Source organism: Manis pentadactyla, chromosome 15, assembly GCF_030020395.1.
Source record: "Manis pentadactyla isolate mManPen7 chromosome 15, mManPen7.hap1, whole genome shotgun sequence".
NCBI lineage: Eukaryota > Metazoa > Chordata > Mammalia > Pholidota > Manidae > Manis > Manis pentadactyla.
In genome coordinates this window covers 2,299,493-2,317,625 of record NC_080033.1, presented here as the reverse complement: position 1 = coordinate 2,317,625, position 18,133 = coordinate 2,299,493, and the positions used below count along the sequence as shown (strand labels likewise).

Here is an 18,133-nt window from a genome sequence, read left to right as displayed (position 1 = left end):
ATTATGCAAAGTCAAGGTCACACTAATTCTCTAGGGTAAAGATACCAGACTAGGAATATAGACATCTTCAGTGAGATCAGTTAAAGGTCAAAAGGCCAGGAGAAACTTGGCCGGGCCTGGGATGTTTGAGTGTTCTGCAAGGGTATCTCAGCATAACCTGTGACTTCACTGTAAACAGCCCTAGCAAACAGACAACAACCCAGCCCACCTTGAGGGCAGGGCAGGTGGTACAAGTCCACACCCTAAGCCCTTAATGCTCCAAAATCCTCAACTGCCTATAAATCTCCTAGACAATGCACCGCCCCAGGCTCTCTTGTCTCTCAGGAGCTTTTCCTCTCACTTTATGTCTAAATAAAAGCCTGTACCTTGTTCTCCTACCTTGAGTGTTTGTGAAGCTCATTCTTCGGCTATTACTAACCTACAAGGCCCTACATGATTCCCCACCTGCTTCATCTGTGATTTTATTCTCTTACCACTTGTCATCTCTCACTCTGCTCCAGCCACCCTCCCCTCTCCACAGTTCCTCAGAGAATCCAGCATACTCCAGCTTCAGGGCCTTTGCATGAGCTGTCCCCACTGACCAGAAGTGCTCCATATCCCACTTATTGTTTCTTCAGTTCCTTCAGGTCTCTGCTCAATGTCACCTTCTCTGAGAGGCCTTCCCTGTCTTCTCCTGTCACCCTATAAAATCCCATAGCCTGCCTTATTTTTCTCCAAAGCATTTATCAGTCTGATATTTATTTTTCTTTGGGCTCTCCTCAATAGAATGTAAGCTCTATGAGGGCAGAGCTTTGTCTTATTCTCCACTCTATTACACAACACTCCGACGTCGGATGTTAGCAGGCTCTCCGTAAATATTTGCTAAATCAATAGCGTCTTATACGACCACTTAGGTATCCTCATAGGGCCATAAACTACGCCATTTTTGGGCCACAATTGGTTGGAGCCTCGACCACGTGACTGCCAATCGCTGGCCTGCCTTTGAGGTTCGGGGGTCCACGTGGTCCCCGGCTCCGGGGGCTGTCCGGGCCGCGGAGGAGGTACTGCGCAGGCGCGGGACCTGGCGCAGGCGCAGACTCAGCCGGCGGCGGTTGGCGGCGCGTGGGGCCGGCGGGCGGCTGCGGTGAGAACTTGAACGCAGGCAGGGAGAGCTGCCGCCATGGTGGAGAAGGAGGAAGCTGGCGGCGGCATCAGCGAGGAGGAGGCCGCGCAGTATGACCGGCAGATTCGTCTCTGGGGACTGGAGGCCCAGAAACGGTCAGGGCCGGTGCGGCTTGCGGGGCTGAGGGTCTGAAGGGGGCGTCTGGCCTGAGGCCTTCGCGGCCCTCAGGGAACTGGTGGTTCTGATTTGAAGAGAGGAGGCGGGAATTACGCTCCCAGGGATGGTAGCTCTCCTTAGAGTACTAGAGGGGTTGATTTGGGATATTTCTGGAAGGTATGGGAAGCGGGGACGTCCCAGGGTGGTGGGAGGGCCGTTCTCAGCAATTGGAGGCCTCCGGAAGAGGAGGTGGGGGAGTCCTGAGGAATCGAGATGATTCTAACTCAGGGCTTCGGTCGCTTGAAGGAGGGGATGGTGGGGTTTTGGTCGGGGGTGAGGGCTTAGGGAATTGGAGGGGCCAGGGATGCCTGGAAACGGTGAAGTGGGGTGCATAGTTCATTCATTCATTCATAGAGTGGGCCCCTGTGCTCCGCTGAACGCTGGGGAGACTGGCTAACCGAACAGATACGAGCTTCGTTCTTGTGGCTTCTAAGGAGTGTGCCAATCTGAAAGAATGAGGGATTTTGAGCAGGTTATTTCAAGTGGGAGTCTTGAGAGGCTCGGAAAGGCTGGGAGGCGGGGGATGGTAGGGGCGGGGCGGGACATACCGGAAGTGGTACTTATGTCTAGGTATGGGGGTGTGTCCAGAGAGGACCGTACCCTAAGGTTGAGCATACCTTGGGTATTGAGTAGTTACTGGAGAGTATGAGGTCTTTGAGAGAAGTGAATGATTTGGTCAAATATTTATTGAGCACCTGCCACAAGCACTGTTCCAGGCACTGAGCGTCCATCAGTGGACTAGACTGACTCCTTGCCCACATGGAGCTTGCATTGCTGGTGGGGGAGACAATAAACGTAAATGATACAACGTTAGGTAATGCAAGTGCTAGGGAGAAAAATAAGGCTGGATAAGAGGGTCAGTAAAGGATGGTGAGGTGAGAGCCAGGGAAGGCCTCTGAAGAGGTAAGTAACATTGAGCTTCTGTCCTGTGTGAAGGGAAAGGGCCATGTGGCCATAACACAGACAACAGCAAGTGTACAATCCTGGAGACCAGAGAGTGATTGGCAAATTAGAGAAACCGGGTGGCTGGAACCAGATGAGTTGAGGAGTAGCTTTTTTATTCTAGCTGTTCTGGGAACAGCTAGAACAGGAATATCATCTGATTTGTGTTTTGAAAGGATCACATAACCCCTCCATTACCCAATGTATGAATTGGTGAATACATTGCTGTGTGAATAGTTTGAAGTGAGCAGAAGTGGAAATAAGGATTCGGGTTAAGAAACTGCTGCAGTGATTCACTTGAGACATAGGTAATGGAGACTTGAAACTCTAGAGAAGGGACCAGATATATAGAGGTATTCTGGATATATTTTGAAAGAAAGGACAGGATTTGCTGAAGGATTCAGTGTGTGGAGTATGGGAGGCAGAAGTCAAGGATGATTCCAAAGGTTTTGGCCTGAGCAGCTGGAAAGGTGGAATTGCTATTTACTGACTGAGATGGGGAAAACCCTAAGTTTGGTGGGGTGAGTTTCAAAGAATCAGGAGCTCTCTTTAGGCTTCCTTTTAGATGTTTATTATACATCTAAATAGAAGTATGTGGGTGGGTGAGTTTAGAGATGAGGTTTGGGTAATGGAGGGGTTATGTGATGTGAGTGAGTACAGACTACAGAGTTAATTGATCTAAGGGTTGGGGAGACAGGCAGGTTAGGAGAGTTTAATTTCAGGGGTGGGAGTTACTAGAATTTTTTGATGATAGAGAACGTGTGTGTGTGTGTGTGTAAGGTGAGGTGACAGTTATTCTGGTTTTTTTAGGTGTGTGGGGTCTTCTGTGATTGAGGGGTTGCACTGGTCTGAGTACTGAGGGCATCTGAAATTAGAGATTGGAAATTAAATAACGAGAATGGGCCTGAAGACGTAGTGAGGGTTGATTGCTTTCAGGGACTGCTGTGTGAAGGATTGAGTATTAGGAGGTCCTAAAGTGTTGGGAAGGGGATTCTAAGTGTACTAGAAAGGTTGATCCAAGCTTTGGGGGCAGCAGCTAGTTCTGTTTGAGGTGGGGTGAAGTTGGTGAGGGTTCTGCTGGAATGTAGTGAGGGGACTGTCAGATGGGCAGGGAGGATTCCTCTGAGGAACAGTAAAGAATAAGTGGGGGATTCTGAGGAGGAGATGACCCAAGGCGCAAATCGAAGTCAGGGTATAGGATTCTTGGGGTGTGGGTTACTGAGGGAGTGGAGACATACTGAACTTGGTGGAGAACCTGAGAAGGATTGTTTGAGGGTCCTAGGAGGGAAGGAAGGGGTTATCTAAAATGGGCAATCTCTGTATTTATAGACAGTCCTATGGAGTTTATTGAAGTTCTCTCATGTTCATTTTCAACTGAGTCTCATAGCAGCTTCTGGAGTAGGAAGGGCAGTGAGTTCCTCCCCTGTACAGACAGAAAGGAGGCTCCACAAAGCAAACTGACTTGCCTCTGAGGGAACTTGCAGGTGAGCTAGGAGAACTCGGCACTGGGGTTCCTTTGTGAAGTGGAAGGCAGCCTGAGAATCAGCAGGCTGCATTCCAGCTACAATTTTTGCTGCTGTGATGTTGGACAAGGTAGTCAAAACTGGAAAGGGCAGTAGTAATTAAAAGGGGCTTCAAGAACACCAAATACAGTCTAGAGTCTAGAGGCTGGGTTGTATCTCTCATACAGTGTTTCAGATTTTTTGAAGTTATTTGCCAGCATTTAAAAACAGAGAATTGGCCAAATTGGAGACAATACGAGTATCAGAAAGAAAAAATTAACTTCATTTAAAAATAACAACTTAGAATCCATAAGGTCAAGTTAATATTCAAACAACAATTCACTTCTTTGGAAGTGATTATTAATAATGTGCCTTCTGATTTGGTGAAACAAAACGCAATATATCATCATTTAGTTTTTTTTGCTGGGTATCTTTTACCCTCATCAAGCGTTTAGAGAACGCCATCAAGGTAATGACAAGATGTCCAGAATGTGGGACATTTTTCAAGACAACTGTCCTGGAAAATGTCATGGGAAAAACAAGTGAGGGGACGTTTCTAGATTAAAAGAGAGGAAAGAGGTGGAGCTAAATGCAAGGTGTGAACCCTGACTTGATCTTTGTTCAAAAAGAAGATTTCTATAAAAACCTCTTTTAGACAAGAGGGGAAATTTGAGTGTCCAATCCTATAAGGATATTTCAGAATCATTTCCTAGGTGTGATAATAGTATGGTTATGGAGGAGAACGTCATATTTTTGGAGGTACGTGCTAAAGGTGTGAAATACCGTGATGTATTGTAGGTATATTGGTAAAGCCAGGAAGGCAAATGTTAACTATTGTTGCATTTCTGTAAGTGAAATTTTTTGTAATGAGAAGTTAGGAAAATATGTGTTTCTCTTCCCCTTTGGAGATTTCATGTAGTTTCTGATTTCTGTCTTCCCTTGAAAATAAAAAGGTCGCACATCCCCATAGTGGTTGGAGCTAAATAGAGGCCACCTCTTTACACAGAAATGGGTTCTCTACTTCGCCATCGTCTGCAGTTCATCTTCGCTCATTGATAGAATTGCCTGGCCCCTGTATGCATGTGAGTTTGCATCTCTTGCTGGGGTGCAGAGCCCATTTTATAGATGAGGTTGAAAGAAAGGAGCCAACACCCAAGGTCATGCACCAAGTACATAGAAGAAGTGGGACTTTAAGTCTCAAACTTCAGATTCATTGCTATTTCCATGACAGCTCGTTTTCTGCAGTAGGGGCTCATCTGTCAAGTTAACATAAAGGAGAGTGTTGAAGCGGGCAGCTGGGCATGTATTCAGAATGTGTGCTTCCGCAGCTTTTGCACTGCCTTTCACAGCCAAAGGCATGACTAATTTTTCTTTCACTCAACAGTAAGTTATCCCATATCTAGGAGTGAGGAAAGGGAATAACTAGAGAGTGAATTAGATGATTAGCTCAGTGAGGGCAAGCCCTTTATAAATGTCCATTAATTAAGATACAGATTTTGAGAAGTCTCTATTAAATTTCCAGTCTTGGCAAGTTTGTAGACATGCAGGTATTTGTTGAGTGAATGAAATGATCATAACACTGTTAACAGCAAGGAGGTCAGGTAACCTGGGTTCAGTTACCACCTCTGCTAACTAGCTCTGACTATGGGTCCGTCACACAGTTTCTTGGCCTGAAATTCCATATCTGCAAAAAAGGAGAGGTGAGTGTGATTAAATCTTTAATAAAACTCTGGACTCTGAAATTCTGACTTTACAAAAAAGAGACTACAGAACTTCCCTATTTTCAAACACTCATTCCCCAACACTGCTGCTGTTCCAAAGAACTTAATTTGGTTCCATAGGCACATACTTGCCATAAAAGTGACTGAGCACATGGGCTCTGTACCAGAGGCCAATCCTGATGGTTTCATTTCCTGATAGTTTATAGAAGGACAGATCTATTGTAGTGTTGATAGTGGTTAATAGCTGAGTTTGAATCTCAGCTCCAAAACAAGTTATTTAACATTGGAGACATTTCTTAACTTCTCTGTGCTTTGGTTTTCTCATTTGTCAAACAGAGATAATAGAATCTACTTTATGAGCTTGTTGGGAACTTAATGAGCTAATGCATGAATATGAATAGTGTGTATGCACAGAAAGCATTCACTGAGTTAGTTATTTAGCAAGTATACATCACCAGCATTAAAAGAAGAGGAGCTACATAGGAAATACTGTGTGATAAATAAGGCAATAAATGTAGATCAGGAGTCCGTGGGAAGAGTGGAGACTCCAGAAGGATGAGGAACATTGTAGGAGGAGCAGATATGCATAGGCGGATGACAGTGGGGAGCAGTCTCAAGTTCTGTTTCGGATTCTGACAAGACATTTATTTTATTTATTTATTAAGGTATCACTGATATTCACTCTTATGAAGGTTTCCCATGAAAAACATTGTGGTTACTACATTCACCCATATTATCAAGTTCCCCCCCATACCCTGTTGAAGTCACTGTCTGACAAGACATTTAAATAAATATGAGTGGGCATTTGGATGCAGCAGGGTTGTAGATTTAAATGAAAAATGCTGTACTGTCAAGTGAAGAAGAGAGTATTTCTAGAAGGAGAAAACGATCAAATATGCCAAATGCTGATGGTTTATTCGGTTGCACAGCCCAGAAACATAAGCGTTCTTTATTCATCTTTGTCCCTTATGCCTGCATCCGATCTATTGGCAAGTCTTACCAGCTCTACTTCAAGCTTTGTCTCATCCTCCTCTCTTCATTTAGTCCAAGCCACACCCATCATCTCTGATCACCTCACCCCATCAGTCTCCTCACGGCTCCCCCATTCAACTCTTGACTCTATAAAAAAAAATCAGATCACAACAGTCCTGCTTAAAGCCTTCCATTGACTTCCTGTTATACTCAGAATAAAATCCGAAGCTCTTAAAACCCATTGCCTTTCATGCCCTGCCTAGGCTGACCTTGCCTAGACCTCCATGGCTCACTGCATTCAAGCTGCTTGGATCTTTCTGTTCCTCAAATATGCTCAAGTTCTCTCTGGCTTTGGGAACTTTGTGCTTACCCTACTTGAAATAGTTTTATACCAGATTTTTGTATGACTCACTGTCATACAATAGATGTGGTTTGAATGTGAATTTGGTAGTCTTAAGAATGTTTAACTATGAGTGGAATTCATTGGTTTTGACTTACCTTGCAGTATGTATGATGAATTCAGATTGTGATGTAAAGGCTCTAGTTCCTTCCCTCCCAGAAATGTAGAAGGTATTTCTGTGGCAGAAGTCAAAGAGAGGAGAGCAAATCAGCAAATATTTTTAGAATCTACATGGGGAGGACATTAAGAGAGAGAAAATCATTGATCATGGTCGGAACTGAATTCTGATCCCTGTTGTGGCCACCCATTAGTGTGAGGGCTTGGACACCTTTTCTGAGCCTCAGTTTTCTCCTTGACAAAGGCAGACATGTATCCTTTCCTATGGAAAGTTGATGGCCTACCCTGAGGTTTAGGGAGCCCCTTGGACTTTAGGGACAAAAATCGTATACAATGTTTAGGATACATGTGCTTTTTTTCTGGGAGGAAGAAATGGTGAAGAACCATAATCAAGGTTTCAGTGAAGTGCGATGTCATATACCTAGCTCAGTGCCTGGTACTTAGCCCTCTGTGGATGGTAATTGCTGCCATTGTTGCTACCAATGGACTCTATACACAATATGTCACCATAAAAATGCACATTTACTTTTGCTATTGTGAAGCAGTGTAACTAAGAGCACAAACTCTGAGGCAGTATTGCCTGAGTTCATACATCTGCTTTGCCGTTTGGTAGCTGTGTGATCTTTGGCAAGTTCCTTAACAACTCTGTACTCAGTGTATTCTTTTCCTGTTGCTGCTGAAACATTTACCACAAATGTAGTGGCTTAAAAACAACATAAATTTATTCTCTTAACAGTTTTGGAGGCCAGAAGTCTAAAATGAGTTTTGCTGGGCTGAAATCCAGGTGTTGGCAGAAGAGGTTGTGGACGTATTTTGGATTAGGTGGCCCATGTGTACTTCTAAGGAGGTGACAGTTGAGCTGAGACCTAAAGAATGGTTCTTGTGAAAAGTTGGGGGAGGAAGCAGAAAACAACTAGTGCCAAAGTTCTAATGCAGGAGCAAACATATTTTCCCGGGTCAGGGAAGGCTGGCCCTGCTGTAGGTGCATCACCAAGGGGGAGAATAGGATGAGACTTGCGATGGGAGTGGTACGCAGGCTTTTGATAAGGAATTTGCATAGGAAACCATCAGAAGATTTGAGCAGGAGAGTGGCATGATCTGTTAACAGCTCTCTGCCTGAGATGGGAGTAGTAGATTGCGGGGGGCAAGAAAGGAAGCAGGGGGAGCAGGTGTACCAGGTGCATAAGGCTGCCGTAATTCTGTAGGTGAGACGTGGTGGCTCAGTCAGGTGGTGACTGAGGTAGAAGGAAGAGGATGGTTGATGCTGCTGTGAATATATTTGCACATGATTTTTTGTGCCCACTTGAGTATTTCTGTAGGATTGATTCCAAGAAGAGGGATTGCTGCATCAGAGCATGAATAATAATAATAGCTGACATTCATTAAGTGCTGACTATGGGCCAGGTATTACTTTTTTTGTAGAAAAAATCTACTATTTTATTTGTTTTTCTACAGTAGTAATTTTTTTACATTTTTTTTTATTATGGTATCATTAATATACAGTCACATGAGCAACATTGCAGTTACTAGATTCCCCCCAATTTCAGGTCCCCACCACATACCCCATTATAGTCACTGTCCATCAGCATAGTAAGATGCAACAGAGTCACTACTTGTCTTCTCTGTGCTATACTGCCTCCCCCGTATTTCCCCCCTGCGTTACGAGCACTAATCATAATGCCCCTTAATCCCCTTATCCCTCCCTTCCCACCCATCCTCCCCAGTCCCTTTCCTTTGGTAACTGTTAGTCCATTCTTGGGTTCTGTGAGTCTGCTGTGTTTTGTTCCTTCAGTTTTTGCTTTATTCTTACACTCCACAAATGAGGGAAATCATTTGGTACTTGTCTTTCTCTGCCTGGCTTATTTCACTGAGCATAATACCCTCTAGCTCCATCCGTGTTGTTGCAAATGGTGGGATTTGTTTTCTTCTTATGGCTGAATAATATTCCATTGTGTATATGTACCACATCTTTATCCATTCATATACTGATGGACACTTAGGTTGCTTTCATTTCTTGGCTATTGTAAATAGTGTTGCAATAAACATAGGGGTACATATGTTTTTTTGAATCTGGGCTGCTGCATTCTTAGGGTAAATTCCTAGGAGTGGAATTCCTGGGTCAAATGGTATTTCTATTTTTAGTTTTTTGAGGAACCGGAACCTCCATACTGCTTTCCACAATGGTTGAACTAGTTTACATTCCCACCAGCAGTGTAGGAGGGTTCTCCTTTCTCCACATCCTCGCCAGCATTTGTTGTTTGCCTTTTGGATGTTGGCCATCCTAACTGGTGTGAGGTGATATCTCATGAGGTGATATCTCACTGTGGTTTTAATTTGCTTTTCTCTGATGATTAGCAATGTGGGCCAGGTATTATTTTAAGTGCTTTTCACGTAATTGAGCCATAAATAAGCTGTAGTCTCAGGACCCCTAGCAGGTTAAGGATTAAAAACATAAACACAATACTCTGTGTTGATGGTAGTTAAATAAGAAACCCAAGCTGTCAGAGTCTATGGAGCTCTATAGGATGTAGGAATTGTGGAAAGGCCACAGGGCTATGTGTGATTTATGTCAGAGGCATTTTTATGTGGCACTTGTGCTAAGAGATCAGAGGAGGGAGTGCTCACTTGAGTCTGCCATGATAATATAGGGTTTTGTGAGGAAGTGGTATTCAGTTGCACTTTGAAGTGTGGGGGAAAGGCTTGACACGGCATAGAGAGGGAGAGTGCATTTCAGGTGTGTGGAATGCTGTGATTTAAAGTCTGCAGGTGGGAAACTGAAGGCATGTTTGGGAGTGAGTAGTCATCTGGTAGTAGTGGGAGACAAGTGTGGGAAAGTAGGAGGGAGCCGATACTGAGTGCTCTTAAATGCCAGCATTAGGGTTTTTTTTTCTCTGTCAGATATTTTTGAAAATCAGAATCAAACCCATTACTGACCCACTTATAATGAAGCCAATGGGGATTGAGTTCAGTAAATTCAACTAACACGTTGAGCATCTGTTTTATGCCGGGGGTTACGCTAGATGGTTTTGCACATGTTTTATTTACCATGTTGCCGAGGGGATTAAATGACATGAAGTCAGAATTGGTATCCCCACTTTACACATGGAAAAACTGAAGTTTAGAGAGATTGTGCAGCTTGTCCAGGTGTAGAGAAGATGGAAGTTCCATGACCAGGCTTCTTAGCTGACCCTGGTCTGCTTGCCCAGTGGGCACGTGCAGTGCTAACAGGTGCAGGCTTGCACATGAGTGGGCAATAAGTTATTACTGACTGTATAAAAAAGAGTGCTACCCAGTACAGTGGGGTGGCAGGGACCAGCTTGCTGCACACAGACTTGCCCTGAGGCAGACAGGATTCTAAGCGTTTGACTTGCCACCACGAGAATAAAGCTAGGTATAAAAAAAACCCTTTTACCCACAGCGTTCTGTTGTCATCTTTCTGTCTCACCAAATCCAGAGCGAACTTGCTCAGGGCCGATACCCTCAGGCAAGACACCAGGTCACCGAGTTAGGAATTGGCAAAGCCAGAATTCAAGCCCAAGTGTTCAGACCTAGAGGGTTTCAGTGGTTGGCAGTGCCTGTTGCTGAAGGAGTGTCAAGGAGAACAGCCTGAGAAGTTACTGGGTCTGGAGATTAGGAGGCCTTTGGGTATGTTTGAAGATAACAGATTCCCAGAAGAGAGCTGGGCCATTTTAGCCATATCTTTGAGGCACTGGAGCAGCCAAACTGGACCAAAACCCGTCATTAAGACTGAAAGGGGACTTGGAACTTGGAAATCCAGGTGCTACGATGTCAGAGCCAGCTGGGGGGGGGGTGGCTTGTAGACTTAACAGTGACAGCAGACACCTAGCAGGTGCAGCTAAGTGCAAGGATATCAAAGGTTTGCTGTGTGCACTGTATGCTTTGTGGAAACATTGCTTATTGTGTGTACTGATTCTCAAGAGATGGGAGCTCCTTTGGGAGGCCACAGAGCTTCCCCTCCTTCCACCCACTGGTATAATGCTGTCAATCTGTGATAAGAGACCTGCTCGTTGCTAGCATCCTTATTTACCTTCCTTGTGTCTTGTAAGCTGTTTCCAGTTCCCTCCTAGTCTGGTGTAGTGGAACTGTGTCCTGAAAAGCTCTTGTCAGCTAGCCTGTGTTTGGTAGTGGAAGGACCCTGAAGAAAAAAAGCAATAATGGAGAAGCTGAGACCCAGACATATGCCTGTGAGGGAAATCCTATCAGTATGTCCCCCTCCCTCCATTCTACCCTTTGGCCATACCAGTGAAGGAAATCCAAAGTGTGCTAGCACCATGGGTCAGCACAGGACCGTCTTTATCAGCTCTCATTCTTGTGTCCTAGTCCTCTAGATTCAAGGACTTCCAGTCTGACTACATGCAAGTGTCCATAATTTTGAACCATTTATGGAAAAGAGCTTCTGCATGTTCTTTCTAATACTGATTCTTACTGAGAGTTGACTTATTTCATAAATGAGCAAACTCCCTGGCCAGTAGAACTTGAACTTATGTGGGATTGTCCTTAGTTCTCACCACTCCTTCCCAGTATGAATAACTGTATACTTGGTGTAAAAATCTTAAAAGAGTTCCATTACAGATTGCTGCCTGAGATCCTGATGGGGTTGTTTTATAAAATGTGATGTAAGTGATTTCTTTTTTCAAATCTGAAAAATTCCATCTGAAATGCTTCTGGTTAAGGAATTTCAAACAAGATATTTGGACCTATACTGCCCGCCACTTACCTTTGAGCCCAGACTTTTTGGGATAGCCTGGTCTCTTTTTTTAGCCTCATTTTCTGTCACTTTACAGACTGGAATAGAATGATCCAAATACACCCTCTTCCATGCTGCCACATTTGTGCTTGTGTTATACCCTAAATTGGTAGCTCTTCTCACTTTGTCTTGTGTTATTGTACTAGTTCAAGCCATCCCCTCTCACGTTAACTGTGGCCTTCTTCCCTTTCCAGTCCTCCAACCCCTGCCATGCTTTCTACCATGCTTAGAATAACACCCGGAATCCCTACAGTGTCTGTCAGAGCCTTCGTGACGGGGCCGTTGGCTCTGTTTGCACCGTGTCTCCTACTGCTCTGCCCTCTGCCCGATGCTATTGGCCGCTCTGTCCTCCTACCTAACATGCCAAGCACTCCGCTGCTTCAGGGCTTCTGCACTCTTTGTTTTCTCAACCTGAAGTGCTCTTCTTCCAAATATCTGTACATTCATCCCTCATTTCATTTTGATTTTTACTCAGAACCTCCTCAGAAAGGCCTTCATGATCAGGCTGACTAAAATAGTGCCTTCTATCATTTTTGACCAATATCGTGCTTGTTTTTCATCAATTTTTGACATATTGTATACTTGTCTGTCTCTTCCACTCAGTACAAGCTCTGGGATTATGTCTGTCTTATTTATCGTGGTATATCTACACTTCAGAGGCATAGCAGGTGCCCCAGTAAATACTTTTTGAGTGTATCTTTCTCTGCAGGAAAGATTAGAGCCTGTCTCTTCCCTCAATATGAGGCTGTGATGCCTCAGCACATATGGTGAAAACCAAAATTACTCCCCCGTTACTTTGTCTTGTTTTGTTCTTCAGTGATTTCACAGAGTTCCACTGCTCTCTGTCATCCAGTTAAAATGTCTGCCCTACAGGCTGCGGGCCTCCCGTGTGCTTCTGGTCGGCATGAAAGGACTCGGGGCTGAAATTGCCAAGAATCTCATCCTGGCGGGGGTGAAAGGATTGACCATGCTGGACCATGAGCAGGTGAGCTGGTTCAGCGACCTCATCACTGTCCTTTGCAGACTGCCATGTTCAGAATAAACACTGGGATATTTTGTGAGTTCCTATGTGCCCCTGCAGGGCTGTAGAAGGAGGGCTGGCCTTGGTGCAGCTGTAGCCTTTGGAGGCTGACAGCACTAGCACATCCTAGGCGGTTAGCACATCCTGTCTCTTTGTTGAGCCTGCCTGTCTGTGCAGTGGAATTAACCGCTTCCTTGGAGGGTAAATGAGGAGTAGAGGAATAATTTTCCAATTTGTGCCTGTAATCACCTAAATAACTAATTAAAATTGCTTAATTGCCTCAGGACTTTGTTATTACAGTATCATTTTCACCCCCTATGATTCTGCTGTAGAAGGTCTGGGATGAGGCTCAGGAATATATACATTTAAAAGTTATCTCAGGAGATCTTCAAGTAGGTGGTTCACAGACATTACTTTGGAAATCATTGGGTCAGAGAGAATGTACATAGACTGCTTGGCATAGTGCCTGCCTGTAATCGTCCAGTCACTAAGAATAATTATGTGATATTTAATGGGTAATGTATTAATAGTGCCTAACACATGTGTAGCTTTCTTTTCCTGTCTTTTGTCCAAGATGAAAATAACTGCTGTTTCTACATTCTCATACCTCAATAACATTTGTTTTCTTTCATAGAAAATAGCAAATATATGCAAAAGTAGAGTAATACTTGACACCCCACTACCTGGCTTCTACAGATGCCAATATTTTATTGCTCTTTTTTATTTAACTTTTCCGTTATATTTTTTTGAGTGGTAGTATTTTAAAGCAAATTCCAGAAATCATCGTGTTCTTCCTTAGGTAAAGTACGTCAAAGATTGTGTTGTCACATGATATTGTGTCTTTTCTTTTAGTGAATAGGGTCCTGTCTCATCCTGAGTAACTGGTAGACAGTGTGAGGTGTAGGCTCTGGACCAAAGTAAATTTAATGAAATTTTTAAAAGCTCACTTTGGGGTTGCAGGGGAGAAACAATATCTGGGATTTTAATTTTTTTAATTTTCCTACAATATAAAGAGAAGTGTGGGTTGGCTAACTTAATATCATAGTCACAAATTGAGTTTTCACTTGAATTCAAAACCTTCTAAGGAAAAAAATCCCTGCGAACCAGCTGCTGGATTATTGGCAGTCTGAACACTGGCAGTTTTGACATCTCTTCAGCTACAGTGCCCCCTCGGGGCAGGAACACCCTGCCCAGGAGACAGACTTAGTTGGCAGTGTAGCAAGTGTAAGAATGGAGAACCAAGGATGGAGGGTGCCCAAACTTTGGAAGCCCTGGGCGTGGGAAAGTAAAACCACATGGGGAAAGTGACTTCTTCATCTGGTTGGGGGGATCTAAGAGTGGAGAACGGTGATAAAACGCTGAGGGTATGTGCTGTGGTTCCGTCACCACCTCGGTACAGTGATGAGTGCCACCAAGTGTCAGAGTGAACAGGCGGATTGTCATCCCTTACTTCTTCACTATAAGGATTTACAGTGCCTTCTACCACAAGGCTTAACTTCTCTAGTTTTCAAGGTCTAATATGGTGATTTGAAATCCTGTCTGCACTTTAGAATATTTGGGAAGGTATTTAAAAATACAACTTATCCAGGTGAGTTTAAAAGTGAGGAATGATTGAGAACCACTGGCTTGATAGAACCTGGACCCAGTCAACTTACCCAGCCTGACTCCCATCTCCTAAATCTGATAGTTCATGAACAGTGTGGTTGTTCTTTCTTACAATTTGCTTGTGCTCTTCTTAACATCCCAGGGAGACCATGCTGCAGAGTGCAAAAGAATCATGCAGATTTGGGCTCAAATCTCACCTCCTTAAGTTGGGCCAGTCTTAACCTCTTAGAGACTCAGTTTGCTTATCTATAAAATAAGGATAGATGAATTAATTCCTGCACCTTAGAGTTTTTCATTTAGTTTACATCAGTGAGCATCTGAAAGCACCTGCTGGGTACCCTGAAGTATTCTAGGTACTGTCGATACAAAGATGCCCAAGATTTGGTTCCCATTGTCAAGTTTTTTTCGGAGACCAGAGCAGGCTACCCGACTAAGGTTATAGTAGAGAGATATGAAAGGCTTCCTGGAGTTCTCATCTGAGTCGAGTCTTAAAGAACAAGTAGAGGTTTATCAAATTGAGGGGCCATGTTTTAGGCACAGGTCTTAGCAGTGGCACAAAATGGTGTGGTAGAAATAGAATAGAGCAAGCAGCTTGGTGTTCTTAGAGTGTGAAGCCCAAAGAGGTGGGGGGGGGGCGGCGGGAGCAGGTTGCAGGCAAGGTTCAAGTCACAAGGGTCTGCTCGTGAGCTGTGCTGTAACTTAATACTCTAGGTGGTGAGGATTCATTGAAGAGCTTCACATCAGGGAGGGGTGACCTGGTCAGCCTTGGGCTTACCGGAGATCACTTATTGCTGGAAGAACTGTGGCTGGCAGAAGACCCCAGAAGGCTGCTTAAGTTATTTAGTTGAGACGTGAGAAGGGTCTGAATGATGGCACTGGTTTAGAGATGGTAAGAAGCACACCAAAGTAAGAAAGTGTCGAGTTGGTCGAGGTGTGTATGGAAGCCTAAGGAAAGCAAGGAACACCTACAGCAGCTGACACTCGCTGAAGATGCTGGACACTGCTGAGCGCTGCAGTTGTAGTCACTCATTAATCCTCACAACTCTTGAGAGGGGTTTTACAGATAAGAAAACAGGATGAGAAAGTGACATACTGGCCCACTCCAGGTCACAGCAGTACGTGGTAGGATTAAGACCCAGCAGTCTGACTCCTGGCACACTAGGTGGCTGCTATCAAGGATATGAAGACCAGGTTTCTAGCTTGGGTGATTGGATGGTGGGCTCATCAATTAGACAACAAATAAAGGAGTTGAATGTGAAGTGCTTGTGGGATACCCAGGAGGAACTGTCTGGTGGGCAGTTTAATACAAGTCTCAGATGGATCAGGAAGCAATCTGTACCAGTAAGAGCAACTGGAGAAATAGCAGCAGATTTGGGGAGAAACTAAAAGTGGCATTGAGTTGGTTTATGGAGATGTAGAGTGAAAAGATGAGTGATTCTGAACTGGAATTTGGAGAGAGCCACACCCAAGAGGATCCATGTGGACTGGAATATTCAGTGAGGAGCGGAGGAGAGCCAGGAGCCGAGAGGCCGGAAGTGCAGAGTAATGCTGATGGAGCGGATTAGCAAGAGCACTGCTGTTACTAATGCCCTTGTTTTACATGTAATTCCTTCATACTTGCTCAAGTCACACAGTTAAGCCAAGATCTGAATCAAAGCTTTGAAATCAACCTGAAGTATTCCAGAACCTTGTTGTTCAACCACTGTGACCTACAGCCTCTTGGCTTGTAGCGAGATCCCTGAAGAAGCAGGATGGGATGGGTCCATGATACTATTAGAGGGCTGGTCTTGAATAGGAGGAGGACCAGCTCATTCATTTCCTTGGAGGCAAGATGGTAAGGGAGAGTGTGTGCTGTGGGTAGTTGCAGGAGGAGTGGGGAGGGAGGTTACTTCTGATGGACCCAGTCTTGATATGTGGAGAAATGCTTTATGAACAGTATGGAATCTGTTATCTTGCTGGTGGATGTCAAGTGATTATATTATCTGTTTTTGAGGCTTCTGCTTATATCCAGCATTGTGGGTGAAATCATCCCTCTGCTCCAGCACCACTCATCTCTCCTGCTTTCTGTTTTAATTGAATTTAAGTTCATTTCAAGCATTCCTAATTGTGTCTGAATACTTGTCTGATTTTAAACCACTTGTAGGCAGAAACTACATCTTTTAAACTTCATTTCTGAGTGCTTAGAGTTGGGCACATGATAGGTATTTGTTAAATTCTTACCACTGATAATTATGTCATTTTGTTAGCAGTTAAAATATAAGTGGAAGAAGATACCATGTACTTTTCTGTTTAGAGTGAATTTTCTTTATAAACACAAGAGGGTGCTCTTTAACCAGCAATGCCCAGTGGAAAAAAAAAAGTTAAATGTGTCTATTTCACAGCTTTAGAAGGAATGAATTTAGGTAGTCTGCGTTAGGCAAATTCCTGCAGGAACAGTAATACAATTACATGGCAGGTATCGCGGTTATCCTTTAAAATGGAAAGGTTCATTGTCTTTGAAATTTGTTTTCCTCCAAAATTCAAGTATTAAAAGAAAAATTATTCCTAGGTATCTCCAGAAGACCCCGGAGCTCAGTTCCTGATCCGTACTGGCTCTGTTGGCCGAAACAGGGCTGAAGCCTCTTTAGAACGAGCCCAGAATCTCAACCCCATGGTGGATGTGAAAGTGGACACTGAGAATATAGAAAAGAAGCCCGAGTTGTTTTTCACTCAATATGATGCTGTAAGTTCCGTAGAGTATAAGATCTGCTGTGAAAATTAAACAAATAACAGCACTATATGCTAGGTACACTAGAGCATTAGGATCTCAAATTCTGAGCTTTTTCCCAAGTAAGTTTGTAGACTGTTCAGTTTTTTAGGCTTACTTTATTGCCTTAGATTTCAGTCTTCCATTGCTGTAGTGTTCGTGCCTTGTTAGCTTGTTGCCCTAGTATGTCGGTGGGCAGGGCCAGTCTGTCGTGTCTGCTGTCGCTGTTTGTGACTTGCTGTCTGCTGGTCTCTTTGGGCATGTGTTTCCCTAGACCACGTTTCATCACTGGTGTTTTGTCTTCCTTCCAAACTCTTTGCACATTGTTTCAGTATAGTTTATTACACGTTTCCTCCCGAAAACTTAAGTTGGTGACTGATTTCTGTAGCGCAGCATTTTTTTGTTAGTGCTATCATGCTATAGTTTGTGTTTTGTCTTAAAAAAGAGCACACCTGATCTTGGTCTCTGTCCTCTCTCAAATAGCCACTTTGGCCATGTTGCCATGGATAACTGGACAAATTCACTGTAGTCACAAGCCAGAGGACGCATATCCAACCTCATTTGGTTTCACTGCCAAGTATATGCAAAGGTGAAAGGATAAGTTAAATTCTGTTTCAATGTCTGTGACCTTTCAGACGTGATTCCCTGTACCCAGGAAAAGCTTAAACTTTTGGGTCACCATGAAATAGTCACAGATGACCTACTTGTCTTTTAAATGAAAGGTCTGTTACACAAGAGGTTAGAATTTGGGTTGGGTAATTTGTTTTTCCACAGTTATATTACATATGTGCATCTTTCAGATATAGGCTTGGCACGATGGATTACCTATTCATTTTGTCTTTCTTTAAAAAACTCACTCTATTTTGTATCTCCAGGTATTGGAATATTTTCTGTTTGGACATTAGTCTATCTTCTCTTCATTTTTTTTCATACTAAACATGTTTGGTTAATTCTAGTTGTTCTTTGAATTCTAGTACTTAGAGGGTTTGTTAGAACTTAAATTAAGCATGGGCCAGTTTGC

At 43.7% G+C, this 18,133-nt stretch overlaps 1 protein-coding gene across 4 annotated transcripts in view; it reads left to right on the top strand.

The window, feature by feature from the left end:
- The first annotated feature begins 1,036 nt into the window (after window positions 1-1,036).
- Window positions 1,037-18,133, top strand: part of SAE1 (SUMO1 activating enzyme subunit 1) — a 61,967-nt gene continuing 44,870 nt past the window's right edge. For 3 of the 4 annotated variants that reach the window (XM_036885520.2, XM_057492664.1, XM_057492665.1), the window contains exons 1-3: window positions 1,037-1,257; window positions 12,614-12,725; window positions 16,915-17,088. In XM_036885520.2, the coding sequence (XP_036741415.1) occupies window positions 1,160-1,257; window positions 12,614-12,725; window positions 16,915-17,088 (384 nt within the window). In that variant the 5' untranslated portion in view covers window positions 1,037-1,159. Of the gene's footprint in view, window positions 1,258-12,557; window positions 12,726-16,914; window positions 17,089-18,133 lie in introns of all 4 variants that reach the window. The other variant, XM_057492666.1, reaches the window with a different exon arrangement.